This window comes from Orcinus orca, chromosome 19, assembly GCF_937001465.1.
Source record: "Orcinus orca chromosome 19, mOrcOrc1.1, whole genome shotgun sequence".
NCBI classification, from domain to species: Eukaryota; Metazoa; Chordata; class Mammalia; order Artiodactyla; family Delphinidae; genus Orcinus; species Orcinus orca.
In genome coordinates, this window is record NC_064577.1 from 2,571,290 (window position 1) to 2,584,393 (window position 13,104).

At 40.4% G+C, this 13,104-nt stretch overlaps 1 protein-coding gene across 6 annotated transcripts in view; it reads left to right on the top strand.

Annotated features, from left to right (window-relative positions):
• Nucleotides 1–13,104, top strand: part of MYO1D (myosin ID) — a 348,576-nt gene that overhangs the window by 90,972 nt on the left and 244,500 nt on the right. For 5 of the 6 annotated variants that reach the window (XM_004267185.4, XM_033423458.2, XM_033423459.2 and 2 more), the window contains exons 2-4: nucleotides 7,560–7,768; nucleotides 9,942–10,035; nucleotides 12,417–12,582. In XM_004267185.4, coding sequence (XP_004267233.1) covers nucleotides 7,560–7,768; nucleotides 9,942–10,035; nucleotides 12,417–12,582 — 469 coding nt within the window. Of the gene's footprint in view, nucleotides 1–5,038; nucleotides 5,058–7,559; nucleotides 7,769–9,941; nucleotides 10,036–12,416; nucleotides 12,583–13,104 lie in introns of those variants that run through there. The other variant, XM_049701796.1, reaches the window with a different exon arrangement.

Here is a 13,104-nt window from a genome sequence, read left to right on the forward strand (position 1 = left end):
GCATTTCCTTAAGTGTAAGTGAAATTGAGACACATTTTCATGGAATTTATTTTGGTATAACTAGTTGCATCAGGTTCCTAGAGTCGCTGCAACAAATTACAACAAACTGGGTGGCTTAAAGCAATGGGCATTTATCGTCTCACAGTTCTGAAGGCTAAAAGTCCAAAATGAAGGTGTCAGCTGGCCATGCTTTCCTCTGAAACTTGTGGAGGAGAAATCCTTCCTTGCCTCCTGCTAGCTTCCAGTGGTGACCATCAGACCGTGGCATCCCTTGGCTGGTAGCTGCGTCTGCCTCTGTCATCACAGGGCATCCTCCCTCGGTATCTGTCTGTCTTCACAGGCATTTTCCTCTTCTTGGAAGGATACCAGTCATACTGGATTAGGGCCCGTCTAATGACCTCATCTTGATCACATCTGAAAAACCCTATTTCCAAATAAGGTCACCCTCCCAGGTACCAGGCATTAGGACTTCAACATACCTTTTTGGGGGAACACAGTTCAAGCCACCACACTAATAATCTGCATTTTGTTCTTCCAGGTGGCTAGCTCATTTTCTAGCACTATTTATTGACATTTATTATTGGTATTATTGCTGTTTTGAAATGTCACCACTGCCGTATACTGAAGTCTTCAGGAATACCAATTATGTCACCTCTGTTGTCTCCCACTTCTAGAATTCCTTCTTTCTATTTGAATTTTGTTTTTCCATTTCATTTTGCTTACATTTCTCTACCCCTTCTTCTTGGCCCTGGCTATTTTCAGCAGTGCCCATTCCCCTTTTCTTTGTCTTTTAACGTGACCTTCATTTCTTTGGGGTTTTTTTCTTTGAGCTCTTTCAGTTTATCTCCTTTAAAAAAAATGGGTTTAAATATGCTTTTGCTCTTTTTTTAACAATGTTTTCTTTGATCTCTTGGTTTATAGGACTATGTTTTCTTTACATTCTTTGCTTTCATGCAGAAGTATTTTTTCATAATTTTTCTCCTTTATGGCGCACTTTTTTTTTTTCGTGGGTATTCTTTTTTTTTTTTTTTTTTTTTGCGGTATGTGGGCTTCTCACTGTTGTGGCCTCTCCCGTTACGGAGCACAGGCTCCAGACGCGCAGGCTCAGTGACCATGACTCACGGGCCCAGCCGCTCCGCAGCATGTGGGATCTTCCCGGACCGGGACACGAACCCGTCTGTGTCCCCTGCATCAGCAGGCGGACTCCCAACCACTGCGCCACCAGGGAAGCCGTCGTGGGTATTCTTGATCTACTTTTTGTCTGTCCAATTCTTTGCCTACCTTTTTCCTTTAACATCTTATCATGGACGCCATTCTGTTTCACTTTTGATTACTGCCATCTTTGAATAGGTGTGTTTCATTCTGGGTTGGTTAGTTGCTGAAAGATAGTGTGTAGAAGGACCAGTAGATCGCTGAGTTTGGGGTCTGTTATTTCTAGACTCCTTCTCACCAACACTCTGCCCTGAAATGGCAAGAAGTTTGCTTGACTAGCAAGCAGGTCCCTTACGTACGCCGTGAGACTCCTGGGAGGTGAGTTAGCATTACCTCTTCTCATTTATGAAGATCACCTGCCATAGAGCAGTTGTATCTACTTTTTCATTTTTCTCCTCTCTATTCTGACAGTCTGCTTTTTTGCAAAAACATATTGAATAATTTCTACTCATTTCTTCACGTAGCTCCACCTTGCAGCTATTCAAAAGTGTCAAACGGGACCCATTTTGTTCCGCAGCCCCCTGCATCCTGAGACCCTGCCGTTCTTGTCAAAAGACAGTTGCCTTGGCCACTTAGGGACTGCAGCCACTTCTGGAGGACTTGCCTGGGCTTTGCAGAGGCACACACTCACTCTTAGCAGCCTTCTTCCATGAGGGCTCGTTTTCCAACACTTCACACCCTTTCTTCACAGATTGTGTTTCCGAGTTGTAGCTAGTTTTCTGTTTCCTCATAGGTAAAGTTTTCTTTTCTGGTTTTATTTTGTCTTGCTGATTATCAGAGGGTAGAGTAGGACTCAGATATCATTACTCCAGCCTCCTTAAATGAGCATCCCTTAGGTGGTACATGAAGTTGATAGTGGACCCAACCCTAGAGAACTTGAGTGTTTAGAGATCTTTAGGAAAGAGCAGCCAGCAGAGGAGACTGAGGAGGAAAACCAGAGAATGTGGCCGCACAGAAGCCAAGAAAGAATGTGGGGAGGAAATGGGAGTCAGTGTCAGATGCTGCTGGGACACCAGTAAGATGAGGAGTCAGCCAGTGGATTTAGCAGTTTCATTGGAAACTTACTTTGGGAGGTTTGATCAAGGTGTATTGAAGTGCTGGACAGGAACCCAGATTGGAGTTGGCTGAGGAGATAATGGAAGACAAAAAGAAAAAAGAAAGAAAAAGACAAATGGCGTGTGTAGGTGAACATTCCTGAGAAATGTGAACATGCGAAGCAATTTAAGATTGCCTTTGCGTTGAAAAGGGAAAGAAAACAGGCCAAATCGATGTGGTTAAGCATCACCTATTTGAAACATACGTTCTCATGAAATAAATAGTATTTATTCATGAATAAAAATACTATTAAGTACATAGTAGACTATTCACAGAGAATTTTCCTCCTGGCGGTAGAGTCCATATAGTTTAAGAAGTCGATCAAGGGTAGCACTGAATTCTGTTAGTGGGTGAACTTAGAATCCTCGGGAGTACATTTTGGGATCTCATCATCCAAGATAAATTCCTTTTTCTCTTCCACCCGACTCGAAAGGTAAAGATAGTTTTGTCTCTCGTGTTCAGCAGGTGTTCAAATTCTGCCCACTCTCCCTTTGAAACAACTCAGATTTCTCTTTCCCTCATTTCTACGGTTGTCCCTTTCATTGAGGCCCAGCCTTATTGATCTCTTTAGCTAGAAAAGTCTTCACTTTTTTTCTTGTTTCCAGTCACGTCAAATTTAGACTTTCTCAGTCTGGTTTTCAAAGCCTATCGTGTCAGAAAATAACCTAAGTGTCTATCAGGAGACGAATGGATAAAGAAGATGTGGTACATATATACAGTGGAATATTATTCAGCCATTTAAAAAAAGAAAGAAATCTTGCCATTTTTGAAATGAGGGCATTATGCTGAGTGAGATAAGTCAGAGAGCAAAACAAATACCGTACTATCTCGCTTATATGTGGAATCTTAAAAAAAAACCAACAAAACCCCAAGCTCATAGTTACAGAGAACAGATTAGTGATCGCCAGAGGTGGGAGTTGGGGCGGGGGGGGGGGGGGATGGGAAATGGGTGAAGGGAGTCAAAAGGTAACAACTTCCAGTCATAAATAAGTCATGGGGATGTAATGTACAGCATGGTGACTAGAGTTAATAACGCCGTGTTGCCTATTTGAAAGTTGCTAAGGGAGTAGACCTTAAAAATTCTCATCACAGGGAAATATCTGTAACTCTGTATAGTGACAGATGTTAACTAGACTTCTTGTGGTGACCATTTCACAGTATATACAAATATTGAACCGTTATGCTGTACACCTGAAACAAATATAATGTTGCATGTCAGTTATACCTCAATTTAAAAAAAAATCCTGTCATATCAAATCTGACTCCCTCCTACTTTTCCAACTGTTCCCTGACATTCCCTAGTACAAGTTTTCTGCTCTGGTTAGGCCGGCCTCCTTCCCGTACTTCTAACCTTGCCACATGGTTCTGCCTTCATGCTTAAGTTCATGTCCGCAATTAGCACTTCATTATCTTTAGGATTGTTTTGTGTGTGTTGCCCCACCCCCAGTGTCATACTTCTCTGTAGGGTTGTACACATAGTCTGTCCATGTCTGATCTGAGGGAGCTGCATACATCTTGACTTATAGGTAATCTTTTATAGAAGCACATGTGCAAATTAACGAGGCTATGTTTTGTAAAAAATAAATGTTTCAGGGACTTCCCTGGTGGCGCAGTGGTCAAGACTCTGCACTCCCAACGCAGGGGGCCCTGGTTCGATCCCTGGTCAGGGAACTAGATCCCACACGCCTGCCGCAGCTAAGAGTTCATCTGCCACAGTTAAGGAGCCCACCTGCCGCAGCTAAGACCGGAAGCAACGAAATAAATAATTAATTAATTAAAAATAATAATAATAGATGTTTCAGAATTGATGTACAAAAGACTGTTGTTCTCCAGAGACATAACATTGGTATTTTCTCCATCGCTACTCACTAATTCAAAAACTTTTTAGAACCTCTTTGTTTCATTCAGAAGCCAGTGAAAATATCCAGCACGACCAATACGTATTTTTAATAAACTCCTTAAAGAAATTGTTTTAAAAATCAGTTGCTGTTAAGCTATTTTCACCATGTCGGAGGTTTCAAAGGGGAAAAAAAAAAATCTGAACAGAGCGAAGACTATAGTAGCCCTGGTGTTGGGGATGGGTACCAAGAATGGCTTCCTCGAGGAGCTGAGGTTCAGGCTTTTGAAGAAGGTGTGGGGATCTGCCAAGCAGAGGGGGGAAGAAGAGGCAGGTGGAGAAGGGCATTCTAGGCAGAATGGACCCCGTGGGCAAACCATGCAGGCATGGTGGCCTTGGGAACTGTAACTAGCTCATTAGTGTGAGAGCAAGAGTGACCTGGGCTGGAGGGGTGGGAGTGGTGTTGATGTGTGGAAGCGTGTGGGGAGTTAGGAGGGTCCAGTGGAGAGAAATGTGGAGGCCAGAGCACAAAAGGCTTGTGTGCACTACTGTAGTTTGTATGTTACCCTTCAGGGTTCCGTATCACAAGGCATTTGTTGTGATCTTTGCCACCATGGTACCTGCTTTTAGTATCTCACCTATCACACTATGTCATTATTATTTATAATACTTCCCTGCTCTTTATTCCTTTTTTAATCCCCAGGGTCACACCCAGTGCCTGACACAAAGTAGTTATTGAATAATGAAAACCTGAAATATTTCAACTATGCAGAATGAGTGATAAAAGTTTGTCATAAAAGGTTTGCACACAGAGGTCCTAGAAATGCCTTCCTTGGTCTCTTGTAAGAAGTGGTATCACGCATTTGTCATCTAGGATAATTACTGCCATTCCTCCTAGAGGCAAACCAAAGAGGTGAGGATTACCTAAGTGCTTGCTTACTTCATACCCTGAGGTGCTCCAAAGCAAATGGAAATCTTGGGTTGGTGTTAAGGTGTATGCTGACACCATCTAGTGGTGATTTTGAGACCTAACCGAATTGAAAGTTTCGTCTTTAACAACCAAACTTCTGCTGAAACATTGTATTTAATATCGTATTTTGTTAAGCCTTTGCCACTGTCTTCAAGTTCATAGCTACTCAGTGGATGGTTTTATCTATTGTGTTTTACAAAGATGCTCAGAAGTTTTGATAAACAAAACATTCTATTTGAAATAAAATGGAATTTCAGAGAAAGTACATGATTGGACGGACCTGGAATCTTAGAACAACATTCTAATCTCATATGTTATTTGCTGTCTCTTAGTCACAGAGTTCCAGACTCATGAGGCAATTTTTTTTTTCTAACATCCTTCTCCTTCTCTTTATTTTTCTGTTTGGACAGTGTTTTTTTAAACTAAAGAATTTTGTCCTTTCAATTCTTATCTTTGAAGATAGCTGTAGAGCATGTCCTTCAAATTTTCAGGTTAAGCCAGAAAGGCTTAGCTTCTTATTATTTTTGTGGGTCTTTGAACATGAGTTATGTAGACATTTTGCTTATGACTCGTGTTGATTGACAGCTGAGGCAGGGAATCAAATTAGGATCACTGCATTAATTCCTTGTGTGTAGGGATTGCCGTGATTTTCGTAGCAATGTTAATAAAATAAAAGCATTCATTAAAAATCTCCTTCATGCAGAACATAATTGGATGCATACGATTAATTGCTTTTTTTTTTTTTTTAAGTACTAAATGCCAGAGGGAGGGAAGGGTATAATTATCTCCATTTTACAGGTGAAGGAGGCTGAAACTCATGGAGGTTAAGCAGCTTTCATAGGCTCGTTGCTCTTAAGTTTGCAGTGTGAGCCTTTGGACTCAGGTGTCAGGGATTCCAGGGTTGGTGCATTTAGCTACCATGTAAACTTTCTGTCCAACAATGGGGAGGATGCAAAGGAAAACCACAGGAGAAAAATGCACAGAAAACCTTCAAGTGGTCAATAACTCTTATTTAAACATACACTAACTACTTGATAAAAATCTTGGTCTTAATTTATTGTTGACATTATCAGCATGTCTGTTTCCACTCCTAATTATAGCCGACAGCCTTCATTCCAGTGTAAAGGGAGTTTAAGGGTCTCGCCCTTTGGTCTCAAATGCTTTAGTTATTTCTCTGCTGCTGTGACTCTACAACAGGAGTGCTCAGAGACCCGGCCGCTGTCCATGGACCAGCATTCTCCCATCCTGGTGTTCCCTTCTCCCAGCTCTTGGAAGTGAGCTCTCTCTGCCTGTGCCTCTCGGCAGGTGGAGAGTGTAGTGGCAGCCACTTGTGTAGAAACGTCCATTTGGGTGTTGGCCTCACTCTGGTTCATATGTGTTTATATGTGTGAGTTAATGTGTCGATCGTAAATATATATGGGTTTTCTAAATTTTATATTGAATTTTTTCTTTGCAAATATAGACACGTGATTTTGCACAACTGGAGTCATATCATGTATGCTGGGGTTTTTTTTTCTTAGCTCCTCTGGCTTTCCTTCTCATCGCCCTACTGTATGTATTTAACAATACGTAAGACATAATATGCCCCCTTCCATATTTTTCCATGCTCATGTAATCATTTACAAAATATATTTATGTACAATTTATATACATATCATATACATATACAGGGTGGATTTTTAGCTTCTTATATGTGCGAGTGGTGGGATCATGTTAACCTTCTTAAAATACACATACCTTTCAACCAGCTATCCCAGTCCTAGGAATCCATTTCACAGAAATAAAGGCACTGATTTGTAAGATTATGTGTCAAGAGTACTTTCTACAATATTGTTCATAATAGCAGGAAGGATGGGGGGATGATTGAATAAATAAGGGTATATCTGCACTGTGGAATTTTAGGCAGTCATTTTTTTAAAAAGCGAATTCGATTTATGCCAGAAATGTCTCCTCTGCCATTCTCTCTGGTATGGATTTTGCTGTGTTTATTTTATTCCTTTACTGACATTTTAGTGGGATTTCAAGAGGGAGAAGAAATAAACGTATTTGGACAATTTTCTTTACAACTGAAAATCTGACTAAATGGATTTCAAGACCTGCTCCGGCTTCTGTTATCTTTTCCTCCTAGAGCTCTAAGGTTGTCTTCAACTCTTTTTATTTCTTACCCTTCTGTATTTTGGAAATTAGGAAATCCCCAGCCTCCAAAATATTAAATTCTTTCTTCTCTCTTGGCTTCTAACCCCTACTTTTCTTTTCTACCAGCAGCATCCAAAAGAACCCAGCCTCAAGCATTATCTCTAAAAGTAAACTCAGAACCGTGAAATGTCACTTCAGAAATAGTTCCTGGGATGTTTGGATTTTCTTGGAAATAAGAGACTCATAGGAAAGAAATAGCATCTCTGTATAACCACAGCTCCATCTTCCTTTTCTTTGGCTTCTGTGCAGATTTGAAAAAGGGCGCATCTACACATTCATTGGAGAAGTCGTGGTCTCTGTGAATCCCTACAAGTTGTTGAACATCTACGGGAGAGACACAATCGAGCAGTACAAAGGGCGTGAACTGTACGAGAGACCTCCGCATCTTTTTGCCATTGCTGATGCTGCTTACAAAGCTATGAAGAGGCGATCAAAGGACACTTGCATTGTGATATCAGGTATTTAAGGAGTTCCCTGTCCTTCCAAGGTCAATATGTATTTAACTTACTTGGTACTCAAGGGTCCGAACAGTTGATTAGGTCTTTTTTGAAGTTAAAAGCTTAAGTAATTTTATAGGAGAAAAAAAAAATGTAATGCCAGATTATTTCTATCATTTCTGAGCATCTGCTAATCTTGGTTCATTTACACATTACATATTATGTTTGGATGGACTTCCGGTCAATTTTGTAGACTGAGGTGACATGGGAAATTCATCCTCCCATCTCAAACACGGAAAACTACTGGATAAAAATCTAACAAAAATTATTTTAAATAATCACAGAGCGAAACCAGGAAAATGAAATCCTGAGGTACCAAAAAGGAAGTATGAACTCCAAGTCATACTGGTGAACGGGAGCTAGTGACCAGGGACATACAGAGGCCTGGGGGCTGGAAACAGGCTCTCAGAGCTGGGGACCAGAGCTTTAAAGGCTGCAGAGAGGGCATCAGGTGACAGACCCTGGGTGCCCAAGCACAGGAGCCAAGCCCTCTCTGTAAAGCTGAGCTCTTCAAGGAATCTTGTGTAGTGAGTTGGGAACAAGAAAATATCTGCCCACTGACCCAGGATACCCTCTCCCAAGCTGTGGGACTTTTTTTTCATGCTAATAATACCTCATATTCGCATGAGTGGCTTTATACTTTTACAAGGCTTTGGTGATCTTTATTCCATTTTGGTTATCAGTGCAGCTCTCTGATTGGTAAGTAGGACAGTTGTGTTTCTACTTCACAGATGAGGATATTAAGGGTCAGAGAAGTGAGGCAACTTAGTGTGGGAGTTGAGGAATGATATCCTAAGGCTACATTTTATTAAAACAATTTTTTTTTTTGCGGTACGTGGGCCTCTCCCGTTGCGGAGCACAGGCTCCGGACGCACAAGCTCAGCGGCCATGGCTCACGGGCCCAGCTGCTCCGCGGCATGTGGGATCTTCCCAGACCGGGGCACGAACCCGCGTCCCCCACATCGGCAGGCAGACTCTCAACCACTGCGCCACCAGGGAAGCCCTAAAACAAATTTTGAAGGCAGTATTATTGCCTGATTGTAAAATGTGGCGGGGTGGAGTGGGAGGCAATTTTATAAGTGTGTAAAGTGAAAGCACAAAGTCCCTTTCCCTTGAATACCTTGTTCCCCCCCAAATTCTAGCAGTAACGCCTGTGAACAATAAAGCATTTATCCTTTTAAACATTTTCTCGGTGTGTGCAAATACGTATAGTCACACATGCATATGTAATTATAAACATAGAATTATGTTATAACTGCTATTACATAACTTGTTTTTCCATTTAACAATGTCTAGTGGACATCTTTTCATTAGAGTACCTATAGAAGTCGTGCATTCTCTAACAGTTGTATCGCATGCCATTGAATAGTTGAATCATAATTTATTTAGCCAGTCCTCTACTGATGGGCATATTATTTTCAGATTTTAGCTATAACACATAGTGTAGTCTGCAGAAACAGTCTGAAAACCTTTGAAGATTATCATTGGATTATATTAGTATTTTTAGTATTTCTAGAGTATAAGATTCTACAAGTGGAGCTTTGGGTCACAAGGGATAAACAGTTAAAAATCTGGGTTGATAATTATGACCGTACCCCCTCCCCCTCCCATGTCAGTTGTCACGCTTTTTCTGTGACACCATATGTCTAGAGCTTGCGGCTTTTGTTTCGCTTTTTCACTAAAATTGCTCTCATTTTCTGAAAAAATTGTTTCATCCCCATTAAGATTTTTTAAAACTCTGCCATAGAAAACAAAGTTATGTGAATTCTGCCATGGCCACTGTTGGTCACTTTCTCGTTTCTTTTCCACTGGACTTCAGAGTCACTAAGTACGAAGGCTATAAGGAATTAGTTTACCACGTTTTATCCCTCGATATTGTTACTAAGTAAATCTCGATCTGTAACCTGTTATTTTGCTTCTACAGTAGTTTTACTTTTTTCAACATGTTCAGATCTTTTAGAATCAATCCCACATCAACAGGATGAAATAACTCAAAAAAACCCCCCCAAAACCAAACAATGAAACATAAGGGATTTCAAATGAATAACTAATGTCAAAACTTGAAATTATTCTATTAAAAATTCTTCCTCTCGGTTTAAGTTGTAATCCTAAGCCTTGCACAATTTTTCCCCAGGGGAAAGTGGAGCTGGTAAAACGGAAGCCAGTAAGTACATCATGCAGTACATTGCGGCCATCACCAACCCCAGCCAGAGAGCGGAGATTGAAAGGTAAGCGCAGCCTAACAATGCGAGGAAGTCCTCACTGGAGCTTCATTTTCTATACAGACTTGACTAGGTTAGGCCTAAACTCGGATATGCACGGAGTGTTTATTAATGGTTAAATTACTTTGATTCCCTTCCTGCATACTGTCCCTGTACTTTCATTTATATCCCTCGATTTCTATATTTGTTTTTAATAGAAAGATACTGCTAAGGTGATTCTGGTCTATCACCACTGCCTTCAGTGTTATGTGTGCTCAGCAAAGATGTTATACTTAACTGGTAGTTGTATTGTTCAAGGTCTCACAGGTTTCTTGCTGTTTCTACTATACCAGCATCTTTTGTAAACTGTGTTGTACACTCCCTAGAGTGAAAGGGGGACTCTGGGAGGCAGATCCATGCCGTTCCATCATTGCTAGAAGCAGAACCTTGGTATTAGAAGCTCTGAATAGGGTTCATTTCCTGAACGGGTTTCAGGCCACATCATGCTCTGCTCACAGCAAGATGAGTGATAAAGCAGGTACGCACTGTCTGGGGCCCAGTGTTCAGCAGAGTGTCTGGTACGTGGTATTTACGTAGTAAATATGTAAGGAATGAAGGGATGGTTTTTTTTAAAAAATAAGAAAGTAGGAAGTGTGGCTATAAAGCAACATGACTTGACTTTCTTATGTGGTGTGGACTTTTTGAGGAGGAAAAAATAAGAGCTTTCCAAAGTTGCTACTTTGAGGCTCAGCATTTATTTACAGAATAGTCACATTCTGTATATACATCTGAATCTTCAGTTTGATGAATAGAGAGAAAGGAAGCTGGGTTGGTCTGAAAGCAGAGAATTTAGACTAGACTACCCTGCATGGGTAGAATTGGGCTAGATTGCCAGGTCAAAAGAGGTATTTTTCTTAATAGTGATATATCCCCAATTCTGATTCTGATTTGCAACCTAATAGGACAAGAACAAGGATATAAGTAAGTTTTTTAAATTTCCTTTGGAGCTGAGGAGAGTAACCGGCTGAGAACTAAATTAATTTTATTTCTAAATCCAGTTGGTACAGTGGAGTAAGGCATATTTACATTTACTAGTTTTTTTATGATTATTATTTTCTTTTGGCTGCGTTGGGTCTTTGTTGCTGCGCTCAGGCTTTCTCTAGTTGTGGCGAGCGGGGGCTACTCTTCGTTGTGGTGCGCAGGCTTCTCATCACAGTGGCTTCTCTGTTGCAGAGCACGGGCTCTAGGCGCGCGGGCTTCAGTAGTTGTGGTGCATGGGCTTAATTTCTCCACGGCATGTGGGATCTTCCCGGACCTGGGCTCGAACCCATGTCCCCTGCATTGGCAGGCAGATTCTTAACCACTGTGCTGCCAGGGAAGCCCCATTTACTAGTTTTTTAAGAGCATATCTTACCACAGTTTGATAGACACTTTCCTTTATTTACCATAAGCAAGCAGTTTCCCTTGCCCCAATTATAATTATACTTTCATTCATGAGGAGATAAATTTGTAGGGCCACTTACAGTGGTAGTGGAAGGACCAGGGGATCTGGTACATCAGGTTATTTCGGCGATATGCCCATATAAGAGGAATTTTGTCAGTGAAATAGAAACAAAGACATAAAGCCTAGAATGAAGTTAAAATACATCCACTGGGAGAGACTGCTCTATAAAGAGTTAGCATTCATCGAATAAAGAATGACTTAAATACCTGGTACCAAAGAGAGATTCCATACAGCTTCAAACGAAATGATGAGCAGTTTCTAAACTAATCAGGACCACATTTATGATGTATTAACCAAATGCAGTAAATTTCACTAGGCTTTATAAGCAAGAACTTTAAAAAATAGAATCATTTTCTGTATCACCCGTTCTTTTCAGAACATCTCTTTTTAGGATTTTTCTTTATGTAAATAAAATATGTTCGTTGAAAAGAAACAGTAAAATTTACAGCATGATGTAAAACATGAAAGTTCCCTGAAATTCCACCCTACCTACCTCATCAACCTAGGTAACCATAGTGAAGTGTGCTGTACCCTCCAGGTTTGTAAGCATTTATACTAACGTGTGTGTGTGCGCACACACACGCATGCCCCCACACACGTGCACACACACGCACACAAATCCTGCAATACATATTATTTTGCAACTTCATCTCTCATTCATTAATGTTTTCTGCACATCTTTCTATGTCACTACATATTATACTGGGAAACAAAAATTTATTTTTATCCATCCCTATTGGTGGACATTTAGGTTGTTTGTAATATATATATTTTTTGATGTTACAAACAGTGTTACAGTCAGCATCTTTGTACACAAATTTGCATGTCTTTTAATGAAATTTAGTTTCTTTAAAGCCCCAGCCTTTAAAACTTTCACAGTGACTTTCATTTATCTGTGTTAAAGAGTGAAGAATATGTTGCTTAAGTCCAACTGTGTCTTGGAAGCTTTCGGAAATGCCAAAACCAACCGGAATGACAACTCAAGCAGGTTTGGAAAATACATGGATATCAACTTTGATTTCAAGGGGGACCCTATTGGTGGACATATCAATAACTACTTACTGGAGAAGGTAAAAAGTGCTTAATTTCTGAGGGTAATGTTTGCAAATGCTGATTTTTTTTTTTTTTTTTGGCCTAGAGTTGTTTTTTCAAATTGAGTTATAATTAACCTACAGTATTAGTTTCAGGTGTACCATGTAGTGATTCAGTATTTTTATACATTCTAAAATGATCACCACAATGAGACCAGTTACCATCCATCACCATACAAAGTTTACAGTATTATTGACTATATTCCCTGTGTACATTACCTCCCCGTGACTTATTTATTTTGTAACTGGTAGTTTGTACTTCTTAATCCCCTTCACCTATTTCATCCGTCCCCCACAACCCCATCCCCTCTGGCAACCACCAGTTTGTTCTCTGTATCTATGAGTCTGTTAATGCTGAATGTTTTTTATAAAAACCTGATTATATTAGTAAAATTTCTTTCATTGCCCCAAAGTAGCTTTTAATCCTGTTCTCTGTTCCTTCCTGCTCCTCAGTTAGCTTTCTATGGCAAAATAATCTCTTTTTGTGTTCTCTTATTAGCC